General features: G+C 33.4%; 1 protein-coding gene across 1 annotated transcript in view; it reads right to left on the bottom strand.

Moving 5' to 3' along the window:
• LOC105322020 (cell growth-regulating nucleolar protein) overlaps positions 1-10,882 on the bottom strand; it is a 36,159-nt gene extending 25,277 nt beyond the window's left edge. The window contains exon 1 of the mRNA XM_066069101.1: positions 10,772-10,882. Within this exon, the coding sequence (XP_065925173.1) occupies positions 10,772-10,867 (96 nt within the window). The 5' untranslated portion in view covers positions 10,868-10,882. The remainder of the gene's footprint in view (positions 1-10,771) is intronic.
• Positions 10,883-13,859: the final 2,977 nt, after the last annotated feature.

Genomic DNA, 13,859 nt, shown 5'->3' on the forward strand with positions numbered 1-13,859 from the left:
AATTCAACTCCAGAATTTGTGATTTATGCATATTTTTTCAAAGTGTTAAGAGTCTCGATACTAAAAATGTTGATGTACATTCACAACGCACCTTGAAAATTATTTTTTCAAAGTACGTTGATTTGGTCCCAAATTGAGGTGATTAATTAACCTTGTTTGTTCAGTTTTAACGTCATTTATGAGCATTTGCTTATAAAAAGGAGTGTACATATATATTGTATCAACCAGTCAATCCAAATACACTCCATCCACGCGGATCTTAATTAACTTGTTTATTCTATTTTTACCTTATTCATAAGCATCTGATTATAGAAAATATGTACACATATATTGTATATACCAGTCAATCCAGATAGATCCCATCCACGCGGATCTCAACCAGGGTAAGAAAGATTTTATGAACATATGACTTTTGTAATATATTCCGGTGATTACTTACTTTCATTTTTTAACAATCATTCTGATTCACAGGAAAATACTCATTAATTGGAGTATATTTTAAATCGAATTTTTAAAAATTACAAATCCTTCATATTTAAAGAAAGTTAAAGATATTCATCAAAAATTTATATATCTTCAAAGCAATAACATAGTTATATGATACCGTTTTTTCGTTAATATTTTACATATATAAGAGAAACTCAGTATTTGCCTATGAAGACTTAGCAACAGATGGAATAAGCGATGCATTTCAAGTAAACAGATTTAGGATCTTTTAATAAAATCATTATCGATAGAAGGAAAATATAACAACTGATATCTGTATATATTCACACTTTATCTCTGTGTAACATTTTTCATAAGTATTCATGGGAAATTACAGCAAAATACATGGACTAGTGTACTATTCTGAGGTAATTCACGGAAACGTGTTTGTGTGATCTTAAATATTAATGCAATTTTTCAGTTTAAAAAACTGATTTAATTATATATATATATATATATATATATATATATATATATATATATATATATATATATATATATATATATATATAAATTATATATATTTTTACAGTTTTCTTTTAAATTTTTTGTGTATTAAATACGATTTATTCAAACAATTTTTAATTCTTGTCTTAAAACAAAGGGAATTTTTTTTTTAAAAATCTTAAAAATGTTAAATTTAAACATTATGTCTGTTAAAATATAGGACAGATATGTGTATTATTGTAGATGCCTTTGAGGGAAGTTTTTCTTTTGGGTGTGCTACTGTTACTCTGTGGTGAAATCCAAGCCTCGAGGCTTCTGACATATAACACATTTCTCCTGAACTCTGAACCAGAGTTTGACAAGAGGGCCACTTACATCGCTAACAACATCGACTCGACAAACGCTGATATCATATGTTTACAAGAGGTATGAACAAAACAAAATATCATAGGTTTACAAGAGATATGAACAAAACAAAATATCATAGGTTTACAAGAGATATGAACAAAACAAAAACCTTTGCTAGGACCTAACTATATCTGGCATCAAATCACGTTAAAAATGACACTGGTTTTGAGTGAAATATGCATAGATTGCGTATAGTCTTATCTCAAAAGCCATACCAATCTTGTTGATCAAAGACTCTGGGCTGTGAGTGACCAGTAATAAAATAGACAAGCCTACGTAACATTGCTGGTTGACACAACTACCAAAAGTCCAAGTTCTTGATAAAATAGTTCTACATGTTTGTTTGTAACTTAAATTATCTACTTCACTATACGTTGATCCATACTGGTGATGAAACCACACTTATCTGTATTGTTCTGACCGAAAATTTTATCAAGACTCATGGACCATGGCACTGACAATGGTTTTGGTATTTTTTAACCTTAGTCTCACCTTGACTAAATATAATAAATGAGCTCCTTTAATAAAATTATTTATTTAGTGTAAGTATAACTTGCACACAAGGGTAAGAAGTATGCCACCATAAATACATACTGTAAACAGGGAAATATTCGCCCCTTTTTTATTTTCGCCCCTTTTGCCCTCGATGGCAGCGGGCGAATTTAAGACTGGGCAGAAATTAATGTCCCAAGGTTTCGCTTTTGTACACAATCGTGTCTGGGCGAATTTAAGACGGGGCGAAACCATTTGCAAGTGTAGAAGGGCGAAAATAACACGGAGCGAAAATAACCTTGTATACAGTATATTCAGAATACTAAAAATTTGATTTCGTTTCTACTCTTCTTATAACCTCTAGGTCTGGGATGAAACTGAGGTCAAAGCAATAGTAAATGCTAACAAGGAGAAATACCCGTTCACCTTCAGTGGTCTCCATAGTAACACACAAGACTTGGACGTTTCCCGCCCCTTACGCCCTCGCTGCCTGGAGCCCCAAGCTTTCAAAACGCTTTTCAAAGCATTGGCCAATGGTATGTTTTTATATTTGTTGGATACATCTTTAACTATTGTAAGGTAAATCAAAGAAAAAGGTTGCCTTCATCAAAATCTAATGGAAAAGAAGAAGATATAGAAACAGTTAAGTGTAATATTCAAGTACAATAACATGTATGAATTTGTGAAATCGATACAGTTAGAGTTGGTCCTTGAAACACGTGAAATTAGAATACTGTATCCTTAATTCATTACATCGTAGAATTTACATTCGTTCATTATATCCGATGAACAAATTCAGAAATACGCTTAGAAAAAACATTGTGTGCTCGTTAAAATAAATGCATAAACTTCAAAACCTTCTTTTAAGAATTTAATTTCTCGGAATATAAATTGACCGATTTAAGTTGAAATGAAATAAAAATATTCTTAAAAAGGAGATCAGATTTGCTTAAGAGCCACCTCCCCCCATGCACGTGTTAAAATTGAAATAGCCGCTACAGGAATAAATTATAGAATTTTATGCAAACATCAAATCATTTAATATTTATTCGTTTGATGAGATATCGGCACTTCTGATTGGTCGAAAAATTTCTTTGATACCTGCATCAATAAAATTTTTGCCGGATCTACTTTTCTTAACTGTTCTGATCTAACACTATTTATAGAACGGGAATTTCCAAAATAAACACTGTCAACAAAGTGTAAAGTTGTGTCTGTTTTATTGTCAGCAAAGAAAATGCAACCTTGGGAATATAAAAACTTGGAAGTTTAACCTTAAAAAATGAACAAAACACATTATTTGAGTCACGAAATAGAAAATTAAGCGTCTTCTCACGATTTCGTCTGCTTGAGATCAATCAACATTTACAGCGAGGCTGGCTGTTCCAGGAATATTATAACGAACATATAGGCCTATAAACTTTCACGGTAACACTACTGTTCAAAGAAAGTGGGCGCTTAAGATGTACATTCGGCAGGAATCTGGGCGCACAAGGAGAGTGAAATTTTCATCAATTAGTTTTTAACATATTTCGAATTAAAACCGTTATTTGGTTTCTGTTGGATGTGGAATGAGTGGAAAAATATTTGTAATGCAAAAGGTTTTATCATAATATGAGTCTAAATATAGCAACCCGATGCAATTGATGCAAAATCCTACTTATTTACGACTGTTATTAATTAAATGAATTTGTTGTCTCTGGGTCTTCTCTCCACAAATTTGAAACGTGTAAAGATAACACATTTCGACATTTAAAAAGTCGCTTTTTAAAAAAAGATGGAGAGATGACCCAGAAATGACTAATTATGTACTTTTTAAAATTATTTTTTGAAGGATAAAAAACAAAGTCCATTGATATGACAGTGTTGTTACAAACAGTACTTTATAAAGCATATTAACAAGTCTCGCATGGCTCAGTGGTTTCGTACTGGATTAGTGAATACAAACATGCAGTGTTTTGGGTTCAAATCCAACTGGTGGTCTTTTTTTTAAAAGAAATTAAACTTTTTGTTTTAAATGTTTGTTAATATAACATAATGTTGAATTATAATATACCGGTATATTTAATTTATCGTTATTGATTTTTTGATCTGCTGTATAAACCCTATTTTCTTTTCTTATTACTAGTTTTTTAGGATATACACAATATAACGTCATTAAAATATGTTTGCATTAACATTTCCAATATAACTAGTTATCGGTTTACCTCTCATTGCCATTTTAGAAAGCTTGTGAGTTTTTTTTTAAAAACCGGAATAGCCATGCACTTCGACTCTCAACATAATATATTTTTGACATAGCCTTTCGATGTTATAGACATTTAAATCCCAATTGATTCGTGTTGAGGATTCCTGCAAACTTACAATCTTGTGCGCTCACTTTCTTTGGTAACGATAATTTTTAAATTTACACACGTAGATGATCGGTTATCAGAATAAGCGTCGTAAAGAAAAGCTATGAGTACTCAGTAATGCATCAACTCCTTCGGCGCATTCCAAGCGGCAGATATACCATTTAAGTACATCACTGGCTATCTAGTTACCACAGCGTTTACAAAAGTCGCTTATACATACTATTCTTTGTCGACATATCAGTTATTTTCGTCCACGATCGCCTTTCCTTGGATGGTTATGTCCAGTTGCATATTCCAGCGATCTCACATGAAAACTAGTTTTATTACGAGTTTTTCTGCACAGTGAATAATATCACAAGCTATCGCATGTATTTTCCTTTCGTTCTCAATTCAGCCGGTTCAGATTTTAACTCACTATTTGTGTTTAATCCATTCATTCAGCACAATGGCTCTGCATCAGCTGAAGGCGAGTCCATTTTGAATATTGTTGCTGTTGTTGTTTTGTATTCATACGCGCCGCTTCATTTACATTATTTACATTTCTGATCAATGACACTTCACATTTTTTTATTTGAAAATGTTTTATGAAATGATAAGAAATGAAGATAATAATTTTTCTATTGATCGACGTATCAAAGAAAAAATTGACCGGAAAGCTTTTTCATCAATGCGCTACGCGCTAGGCTCAAAGTTTGTATTATTTTCTTAAAACATTATTTTCTTAAAATTGGATAAAAATGGCTCAAAATTCGCCATGTGACAATGTCTGTTAAAGAGGTTCGATCCTGTGTTTTTTGGTAGCCATTTTGGGTCACCTCTATTCTAGAAAATATGCATCATATATTGATTCTACTCATAAATTCAAATTTTATAATATTACTTATTAGGTTTGTTACCGACTGTTTACAGAAATTTGTGGGGTCGGTAAAGTCCATAGAAGGCGAGGCGGAGCCGAGCCTTCTATATGGACTTTACCGACACCACAAATTTCTGTAAACAGTCAGTAACAAACCTAATAAGTGTTTTGTTTTGTCGAGGACCTAACGTTTGATATGTAAACAACAAAAGATAATATATAACAATTAAATTCATAGGCTTATTCTCTAATTTTGTACCTTTCTCGTCAGTCGTCTGTGCAAACCTGGATGCCATTGTATATAATTATTATATATATACGATCGTTTTATTACGTCACGGGCAAAGGGGGGTCACTCTAAATATTTTGGGGGTATGGTTGAACGTTTGTGTTAAAAATTAGCTCATATAACGTTACGTCCGCCATGTTGCCGTATAAATTTTGACGCTTGTCGTGTAAAGAAATTTATAAGGCAATCATGTGACGCGATTCATCCAATGGCGTCGAGGCATTCTAGTCCGAGGCAAAACAATGCCAATTAAACTATCTTAAATAAAATAGTAAAGGAAAGAGTATATATTTACAGAGTTTATTATGGGGATATATTTTGTGGCGGAAGGTTTTTAAGAAGAAAATGAACATTTTCCATAACTCAGTTGTTTTAGAGTACCGTCACTTTATCTTCCTTATTTTCAGTTCAAGCAAAATTTCCAGATAGTTTGTACATTAGGATATGTTCATTTTGTTATGAAAAACATAATTTTACAAAGTTTCAATATTTCTATCGACATATATTGGCAAATTTAACTTATAATTCATAAAAGTCAAGAAAAATTAATTCCAATTTTACCCTAAAATTAGCTTATTTCATGCCATATCTCAAATTTTTCATAATAGACCCATACTTTTTGTTTTATTTTCTGAAATCTTCACCTTTTTCTGACAAGTTTATCATAATTTGAGAAAAAGTTTGAGACTTTCAAATAATTTCACTACCTGTAAAATTGGTACTGAATAAAAATAGCGTTTTATCAGTGCAAAAAGGTCAAAATATCAATTAGGTGAAGAAATTGTAACATTTTTCTTTATGTTAATTTTAATTTTATTTAATCTAAATAGTATAAATTTGTATTTGATGCCATGGTTCATTCCTATTATAAAATATAGAGGGAAAAGCGATGTATGTGCAATCTGCACTTTCAGTGCAGAAAGGTCATTTTAAATACAACCTAGAGCCAAATGAAGCATATAGACCCCAAAATTTTGTTTTGAATTTTGATTAAGCTATGTTTGTAGATTATTAAAAAATACTTTAGAAAAAAACTTTAAGACTTTTGATTACAGGATTCAACTTCCATAACAAGAGGCCCATGGGCCACATCGCTCACCTGAGGAACAATAGGTATGATAAAATCAGATTAATGGAGTCATAATACAAACTATCTGGACAATGTACAATAATACATGTAGATCCTGTATAAATAAAATCCATTTTTCCCCTGGATATTCTTATGTTTATAATCATTAGTCCCTTTTCTAACAGGATGATTTTATAGTCATATCATATGTTGAGTATTGCAGTTCTCAAAAAGATCCTTAACAATTGTTTATATATGGGATATAAACGTACATCAAACTCTGAACCTTCGTGTGAGGCCAAAGAATTGTCCTGGGGCCAAAGTCTTAACAATTATAAAGAATCATCTGGCTGATAAGTTTCTGAGAAGAAGATTTTTAAAGATTTACCATATATATACCTTTGTTAAACTTTGATCCCCCATTGTGGCCCCACCCTACCCCCGAGGATCATGATTTTCACAACTTTGAATTTACACTACCTGAGGACGCTTCCACATAAGTTTCAGCTTACCTGGCTGATTAGTTTCTGAGAAAAAGATTTTTAAAGATTTACTCTATATATTCCTATGTTAAACTTTGACACCCCATTGTGGCCCCACCCTACCCCCGGGGATCATGATTTTCACAACTATGAATTTACACTACCTGAGGATGCTTCCACACAAGTTTCAGCTTTTCTGGCTGATTAGTTTCTGAGAAGAAGATTTTTAAAGATTTACTCTATATATTCATATGTAAAACTTCGACCACCCATTGTGGCCCTACCCTACCCCCGGGGATCATGATTTTCACAACTTTGAATTTACACTACCAGAGATTGCTTCCACACAAGTTTCAGCTTTCCTGGCTGATTAGTTTCTGAGAAAAAGATTTTTAAAGATTTACTCTATATATTCCTATGTAAAACTTCGATTTCCCGTTGTGGCCCCACCCTACCCCCGGGGATCATGATTTTCACAACTTTGTATCTACACTATCTGAGGATGCTTTCACACAAGTTTCAGCTTTCCTGGCTGATTAGTTTCTGAGAAGAAGATTTTTAAAGATTTACTCTATATATTCCTATGTAAAACTTCGACCCCCCATTGTGGCCCCACCCTACCCCCGGGGGTCATGATTTTCACAACTTTGAATCTACACAACCTGAGGATGCTTCCAGTCAAGTTTCAGCTTTGCTGGCTAATTAGTTTCTGAGAAAAAGATTTTTAAAGATTTACTCTATATATTCCTATGTATAACTTCAACCAACCAATAAGGCCCCAGCCTACCCTCGGGGGTTATGATTTTCACAACTATGAATCTACACTACCTGAGGATGCTTCCACACAAGTTTCAGCTTTCCTGGTCTAATGGTTCATGAGAAGGAGATTTTTAAAGATTTACTCTATATATTCCTATGTTAATTTTCGACCCCCAATTGTGGCCCCACCCTACCCCCGGGGGTCATGATTTTCACATCAATGAATCTACACTACCTGAGGATGCTTCCACACAAGTTTCAGCTTTCCTGGTCTTATGGTTCATGAGAAGAAGATTTTTAAAGATTTACTCTATATATTCCTATGTTAAATTTCGACCCCCCATTGTGGCCCCACCCTACCCCCGGGGGTCATGAATTTCACAAATTAGAATCTACACTACCTGAGGATGCTTCCACACAAGTTTCAGCTTTCCTGGTCTTATGGTTCATGAGAAGAAGATTTTAAAAGATTTACTCTGTATATTCCTATGTAAAACTTTGACCCCCCATTGTAGCCCCACCCTACCCCCGGGGGTCATGAATTTCACAAATTAGAATCTACACTACCTGAGGATGCTTCCACACAAGTTTCAGCTTTCCTGGTCTTATGGTTCATGAGAAGAAGATTTTTAAAGATTTACTCTATATATTCCTATGTTAAATTTCGACCACCCATTGTAGCCCCACCCTACCCCCGGGGGTCATGAATTTCACAAATTAGAATCTACACTACCTGAGGATGCTTCCACACAAGTTTCAGCTTTCCTGGTCTTATGGTTCATGAGAAGAAGATTTTAAAAGATTTACTCTGTATATTCCTATGTAAAACTTTGACCCCCCATTGTGGCCCCACCCTACCCACGGGGGTCATGAATTTCACAAATTAGAATCTACACTACCTGAGGATGCTTCCACACAAGTTTCAGCTTTCCTGGTCTTATGGTTCATGAGAAGAAGATTTTTGAAAATTTCTCGAAAATTTTCATAAATTCCTAATTATCTCCCTTTGCAAAAGGGCGTGGTCCTTAATTTTCACAACTTTAAATCCCCTTAGGCTAAGGATGCTTTGTGCCAAGTTTGCTTGAAATTGGCCCAGTGGTTCTTGAGAAGATGTTGAAAATGTGAAAAGTTTACAGACAGACGGACGGACAGACGGACGGACAGACAGACAGACAGACAGACGGACGACAGACAAAATGTGATCAGAATAGCTCACATGAGCTTTCAGCTCAGGTGAGCTAAAAAACGAGATTGATGATAAAAGAGCAACTGTAAAACTCTAATTTTGACCAAATATTATGTGATTCATATTTGTTTAAGATTGACAATAAAGAACATTTTTTATCTAAGTGAACGTTTGCTGTCTAGGTAAACAACTAATTTTGAATGTATCACACGGCACTTGAATGAAATGATTCAAAGCGGTTGTACGGTGTGTTATGTATTACTTCATTTAACAGGATGTCTTAACGAAGGCAGCGAGATTCTGAGGTTACAATGCCTGTATGAGAAGGCTGGATACTTTGACATGTCTCGTTCATGCATCTCGTGCGTGTCATTGACCGGATTTGACTACGGAACTCTTCTAAAAAACTGCTTTGTCAAAAAAACTAGAAGCAATCTTCCTGGTCTACTAGTTTTGAGCAAGAGAAAACTCATTGGACCAAGTCTGACATATTTTGATCCTGAAAAAACCGTATTCAACAGAGCTTACATTTCTTTCGAGGTACACGTTTTTCGAAAATCAACTTATTTACATTATAAATCACTGACATAAAGGAAAACACACGACTTTTTGATTCATTCTATCGCATGGTTTGTAAATGTCAAATCAATTTTGATGATGAAGTAGTATTCTCACATTAATATCGACATAAGTAAATACTAGAAATTTCTGTAATGTTTTCAAACTGCTTAAAATTCCATGTTTTTACTCACGCTTTCGCCGACGTAGGATGAGTCTGTAGGAGACATCAGATGTACTCACCAATCCTCACCGACACTAGCGACGACGGGGGATGCATACTTTGAAAGTTAGTGCACTGCATTTATCGAGTCCAAGATCATGTCATGGTTTAAAAAATACCACTACAAAAGCCTCAAACAAAACAAAAACACACACACAAAATAAAACAAGCACACAAATTCAAATTATAAAATCCTGGTTAAAAAGTAACGGCCAATGATTTTTAAAATGCCCAAATTTCAAAGGGATTTTGTTACAGATACAAGTATATGTAATTAATATACGAACAGACCGTGGACTTTCCAAAAATGCATTTTTTTTTTACAATATATCTCCAACGATCTTTCTGTAATGAGTCTGTGGAACAGCATACATGTACTTCTAGTATCAAGATTCTATAAGTACAAACATGCATTGAGTACAGCTGTTTCACACACGTAAAAAAGGTAATTAATGTTGGTCATTTAAGACGGCTGGATAGTCAACAAATTAACCATCTGATCTGTGTACATTTTAAGATATGTTGTGTTAAGCTATTAACTATTATTAAGCAAAGAAAAAATCGATATGTTTTACATTTTAAATTTGGTTATTCTCCTATATTTATATAAAGATGAAGTCTAAAAATAGAGTCTAAAAATAGTTACGATCATCGAACACTTTTAAAATCTTGAGTTTGATGCCTCTCTTGTTTAGGAAAAAAACAATGCATTTCTTTTTCCATTATTACAACCTATCTGCTCTGATTACCAAACAATAGAAACAGAAAAGCTTCAAAATATTTTTTTTTCAGAGAATCTTGTGGAAAAATATGGAAGTTGGGAAAAGCAAAATTTGGATGAAACGAAGAAGCTAGCCAACAGTTTTCCAAACAATGGAGGTCGTGCAATAATCATGGGAGATCTAAACGCAGGGCCTTTTACTCCTATCCAAGGGGACGAGGGATATCATATGGGTAAGTTCCTTTTTCGTTTTGAGAATAGTTACGCCCATCTTTCCTTTGTAGTATACAACATTGAAATATTTAACACACACACACACACATATGATAACGCATGATACATAAATGAAGGAGCTCATTTATTTTAGTTTATCGCTTTATTACTGCTGGTGATACTAATATAAAAGTCGCATTTATTTTTACAGATTCATACAAATACTACCTTGATCAGGGATTTCTGCCTTCTTTGGACTCCGAATGCACCTATTGTATAGAAAATCCACTTAGTATAGATGACGTCAATTCTATCATCGACCATATTCTTGTTCGACCTCCAGCCAACGAAAACAAGAAATACAGTGCAGAGGTATGATTCGGGCTTCTGAAGCAAAATAGCAAGAGTTTTTAAGTATCCTTTATATCACATTATTGCAAATTGTCGACATGTTACCTACTTTGTAAATTGCTGATTTACAACATGCTAAGACAATGCACCGCGTGGTTATACCATGGATTATGTAGTACAACTTATATCTAAAACATGCTATATAGGACGATGTACCGCGTGATTATACAATTCATTCCGTAGCACAATGCAAATTTACACCATGCTAAGACAATGCACCGCATGATTATACCTTGTATTACGTAGTACTAGGTATATTTACATTATGTTTATTAACAATTGCATTTTCACAACATGCTAACAAACAATGTTTCACGTGGATAAGCCATGCAATACGACTAGTTCAATGCATATTTTCATAATGCTTAAACGATGCGTACGTGGTTATTTAGTGCACATGTTCAAAATCAAATAGTAAGGCTATGTACATTTAATCGTATGATATGTATCACTTTTTTTTCAGAGAGTGTTTCGAAACTCTATCCCAGGAGAAAAATTTCCGCCCTCGGACCATTATGGTGTTCAGCTGAATATAGAGGAACAGTAAAACGCAGACTTTATTTGCTGTTTAAATAAAATAAACGATAAAATGGTTTTCATCTGATATTTTCCTTTTCCTTTCGTTTCAAAGTTTAAAAACAACACACACACACACACACACACACACACACACACACACACATATATATATATATATATATATATATATATATATATATATATATATATATATATATAATTAAAATTCAAATCGTATTCATATCCAACGCAAATCTAAAATCCAGCAAATTATTACTCATTCCAATCACGTTTAATAACTTAAGTGTAGGCATACCGTTGTTTTACTCAAGAGAGCTGGATGGTCGCGACTATTTAAGAACATATTAACCCTCTTTAGACTCTGAAGCAAAGCATATAATCAGTTATTTGAAAATTCAAATTTTAGAGCTAAATTTTTTGGATTTATTATACTAATTTATGGCGCCATAAATCATGTGTTTTAAGTTTGATATGATGGGTAATTATTGACCATAATGAGCGATATCTATTAGTCTATGGTCCACAGTAAATAGTACTACACGTGCTTCGGCTATGGACTCCATATGTGGTTGAAATTCCAAAAAAATCTTTACCGAAGCCATTACGCTAAGATTTTGTACATGGGACAACCACCGCCAAAAATCGATCAGAATTTTGCACGGCAAGATAAAACGATCAGATAATGGAAGGTTCAGACCAGAATATTATCTAAGCTTAAGATCAGGTTCTTTGAATTATTGAAATAACACCACTTTTGAAGTAAACTATTTCAATATTGGTTTGGGATGTATTTCATTAGAAGAATCACTTTATATCCACTATTGAAATAAAACCTCTATTTAAATAAATTATATCAACAGTGGTTGGAAATGTATTTTATTAGAAGAATTGCTTTGCAACCACTATTTAAATACAACTACTATTGAAATTATTTTTTCAGTCATAGTTAGGAATGAATTTCTTTATAAATATTACATTGTTTTCACATTTGAAACACATTTAGGAAGAAAAAAGTTATATATTATGTTTGCAAACTATTTTTAAATGCAAGAAACACTTTATCTAACGAACAATTTCAAAAACACAATTTAGAATTAATGAATGAATTGCATATTATACGGTAATAATAATCGAGACTATGAAATTAATGTACTATGTTAGGATTTTTACTGCTGTGCAGAAATGAATAAAAAATTGTCGCAGATTAATTTAGATGTACATATTTTCATATTTTTTCTTTACTGTTCTCTTTCATTAGATATATCATGTTTTATGAAAATTGTTAAATTATTAGTTCAAGGGTGAACACCTTGTAATTTGCAAAACGTCGATCAAACTCCCCCTGTATATCAAATATACAATAAAATATGTTTAATCCAATTAAACAGAAATACTATAGAAATAAATATTATCGTTTACTTTTAATCAGAGTGGAGGATATAAAATTGGGTTTGATCATCCATCTTATCGTCTTCCGTCTATTAATTATTTTGTTTGTGTGTAACAATTTCATTGATCATTACAGAAACAAATTATTTTAATAGAAGTTGGGTGTATTGAAACAATTTATTTCAACATGTTTGCACTTCAATAGTGGTTGCAAAGTGATTCTCATAATGAAATACATCCCCAACAACTATTGAGATAATTCATTTCAATAGTGGTTTTATTTCAATAGTGGTTGCAACAGGGCTACCAGTGCGCTAGGTTCCGTTCGTCATTGAAAGCAAGTTTTTTTTGTCTTGCCTAGATAGCTAGATAGCCGAGTGGTTAGCGCGATGGCAGCTCATTGCTACGAGAGTGGGTTCCAGAGGTCGTCAGTTCAAGCCCCGGATGGGGGTGAAGGTGGAGCTCCAATACAATGAATTTCTCCTGTGCTTTATATATATCTATATCTTTCATAATGTGCAGGTATTTGTGCTTAATTTGCAATGCGATTTGAACCTAAGAGTTTCTGCATTCATTTGACATCTTTCTGATTAGAAACTAAGTATTTGAATAAGACAGTATGGCGTTTTTGTTTTACAAATCTACAATTTAAAGATTTGCATAGATTTAAGATATCACCAACCAGTTCGATACTGATCAAGAGATTTGAGATATCATTGTGTTTTTATTCGGTCAACAGTAAGTTGGACTTGCGGCAAAGCTGTTGCTTCTGCATGATAGTGTCCCAGTGATCCTTCATGATTGTCTATTCCTTTTATAATACGTGATATCTATCATTCTATAGTTTACAGAAAATACTACGACACGTGAATGGGCGGTGGACGCCCTATATGATTAACATTCTAAATAATCTTCAACGAAACCTTGACTTTGCGATTTCGTAAAAACAAAAAGGCTTACAGCCGCCGCCAGCCAT

Source organism: Magallana gigas, chromosome 8, assembly GCF_963853765.1.
Source record: "Magallana gigas chromosome 8, xbMagGiga1.1, whole genome shotgun sequence".
Taxonomy (NCBI): Eukaryota; Metazoa; Mollusca; class Bivalvia; order Ostreida; family Ostreidae; genus Magallana; species Magallana gigas.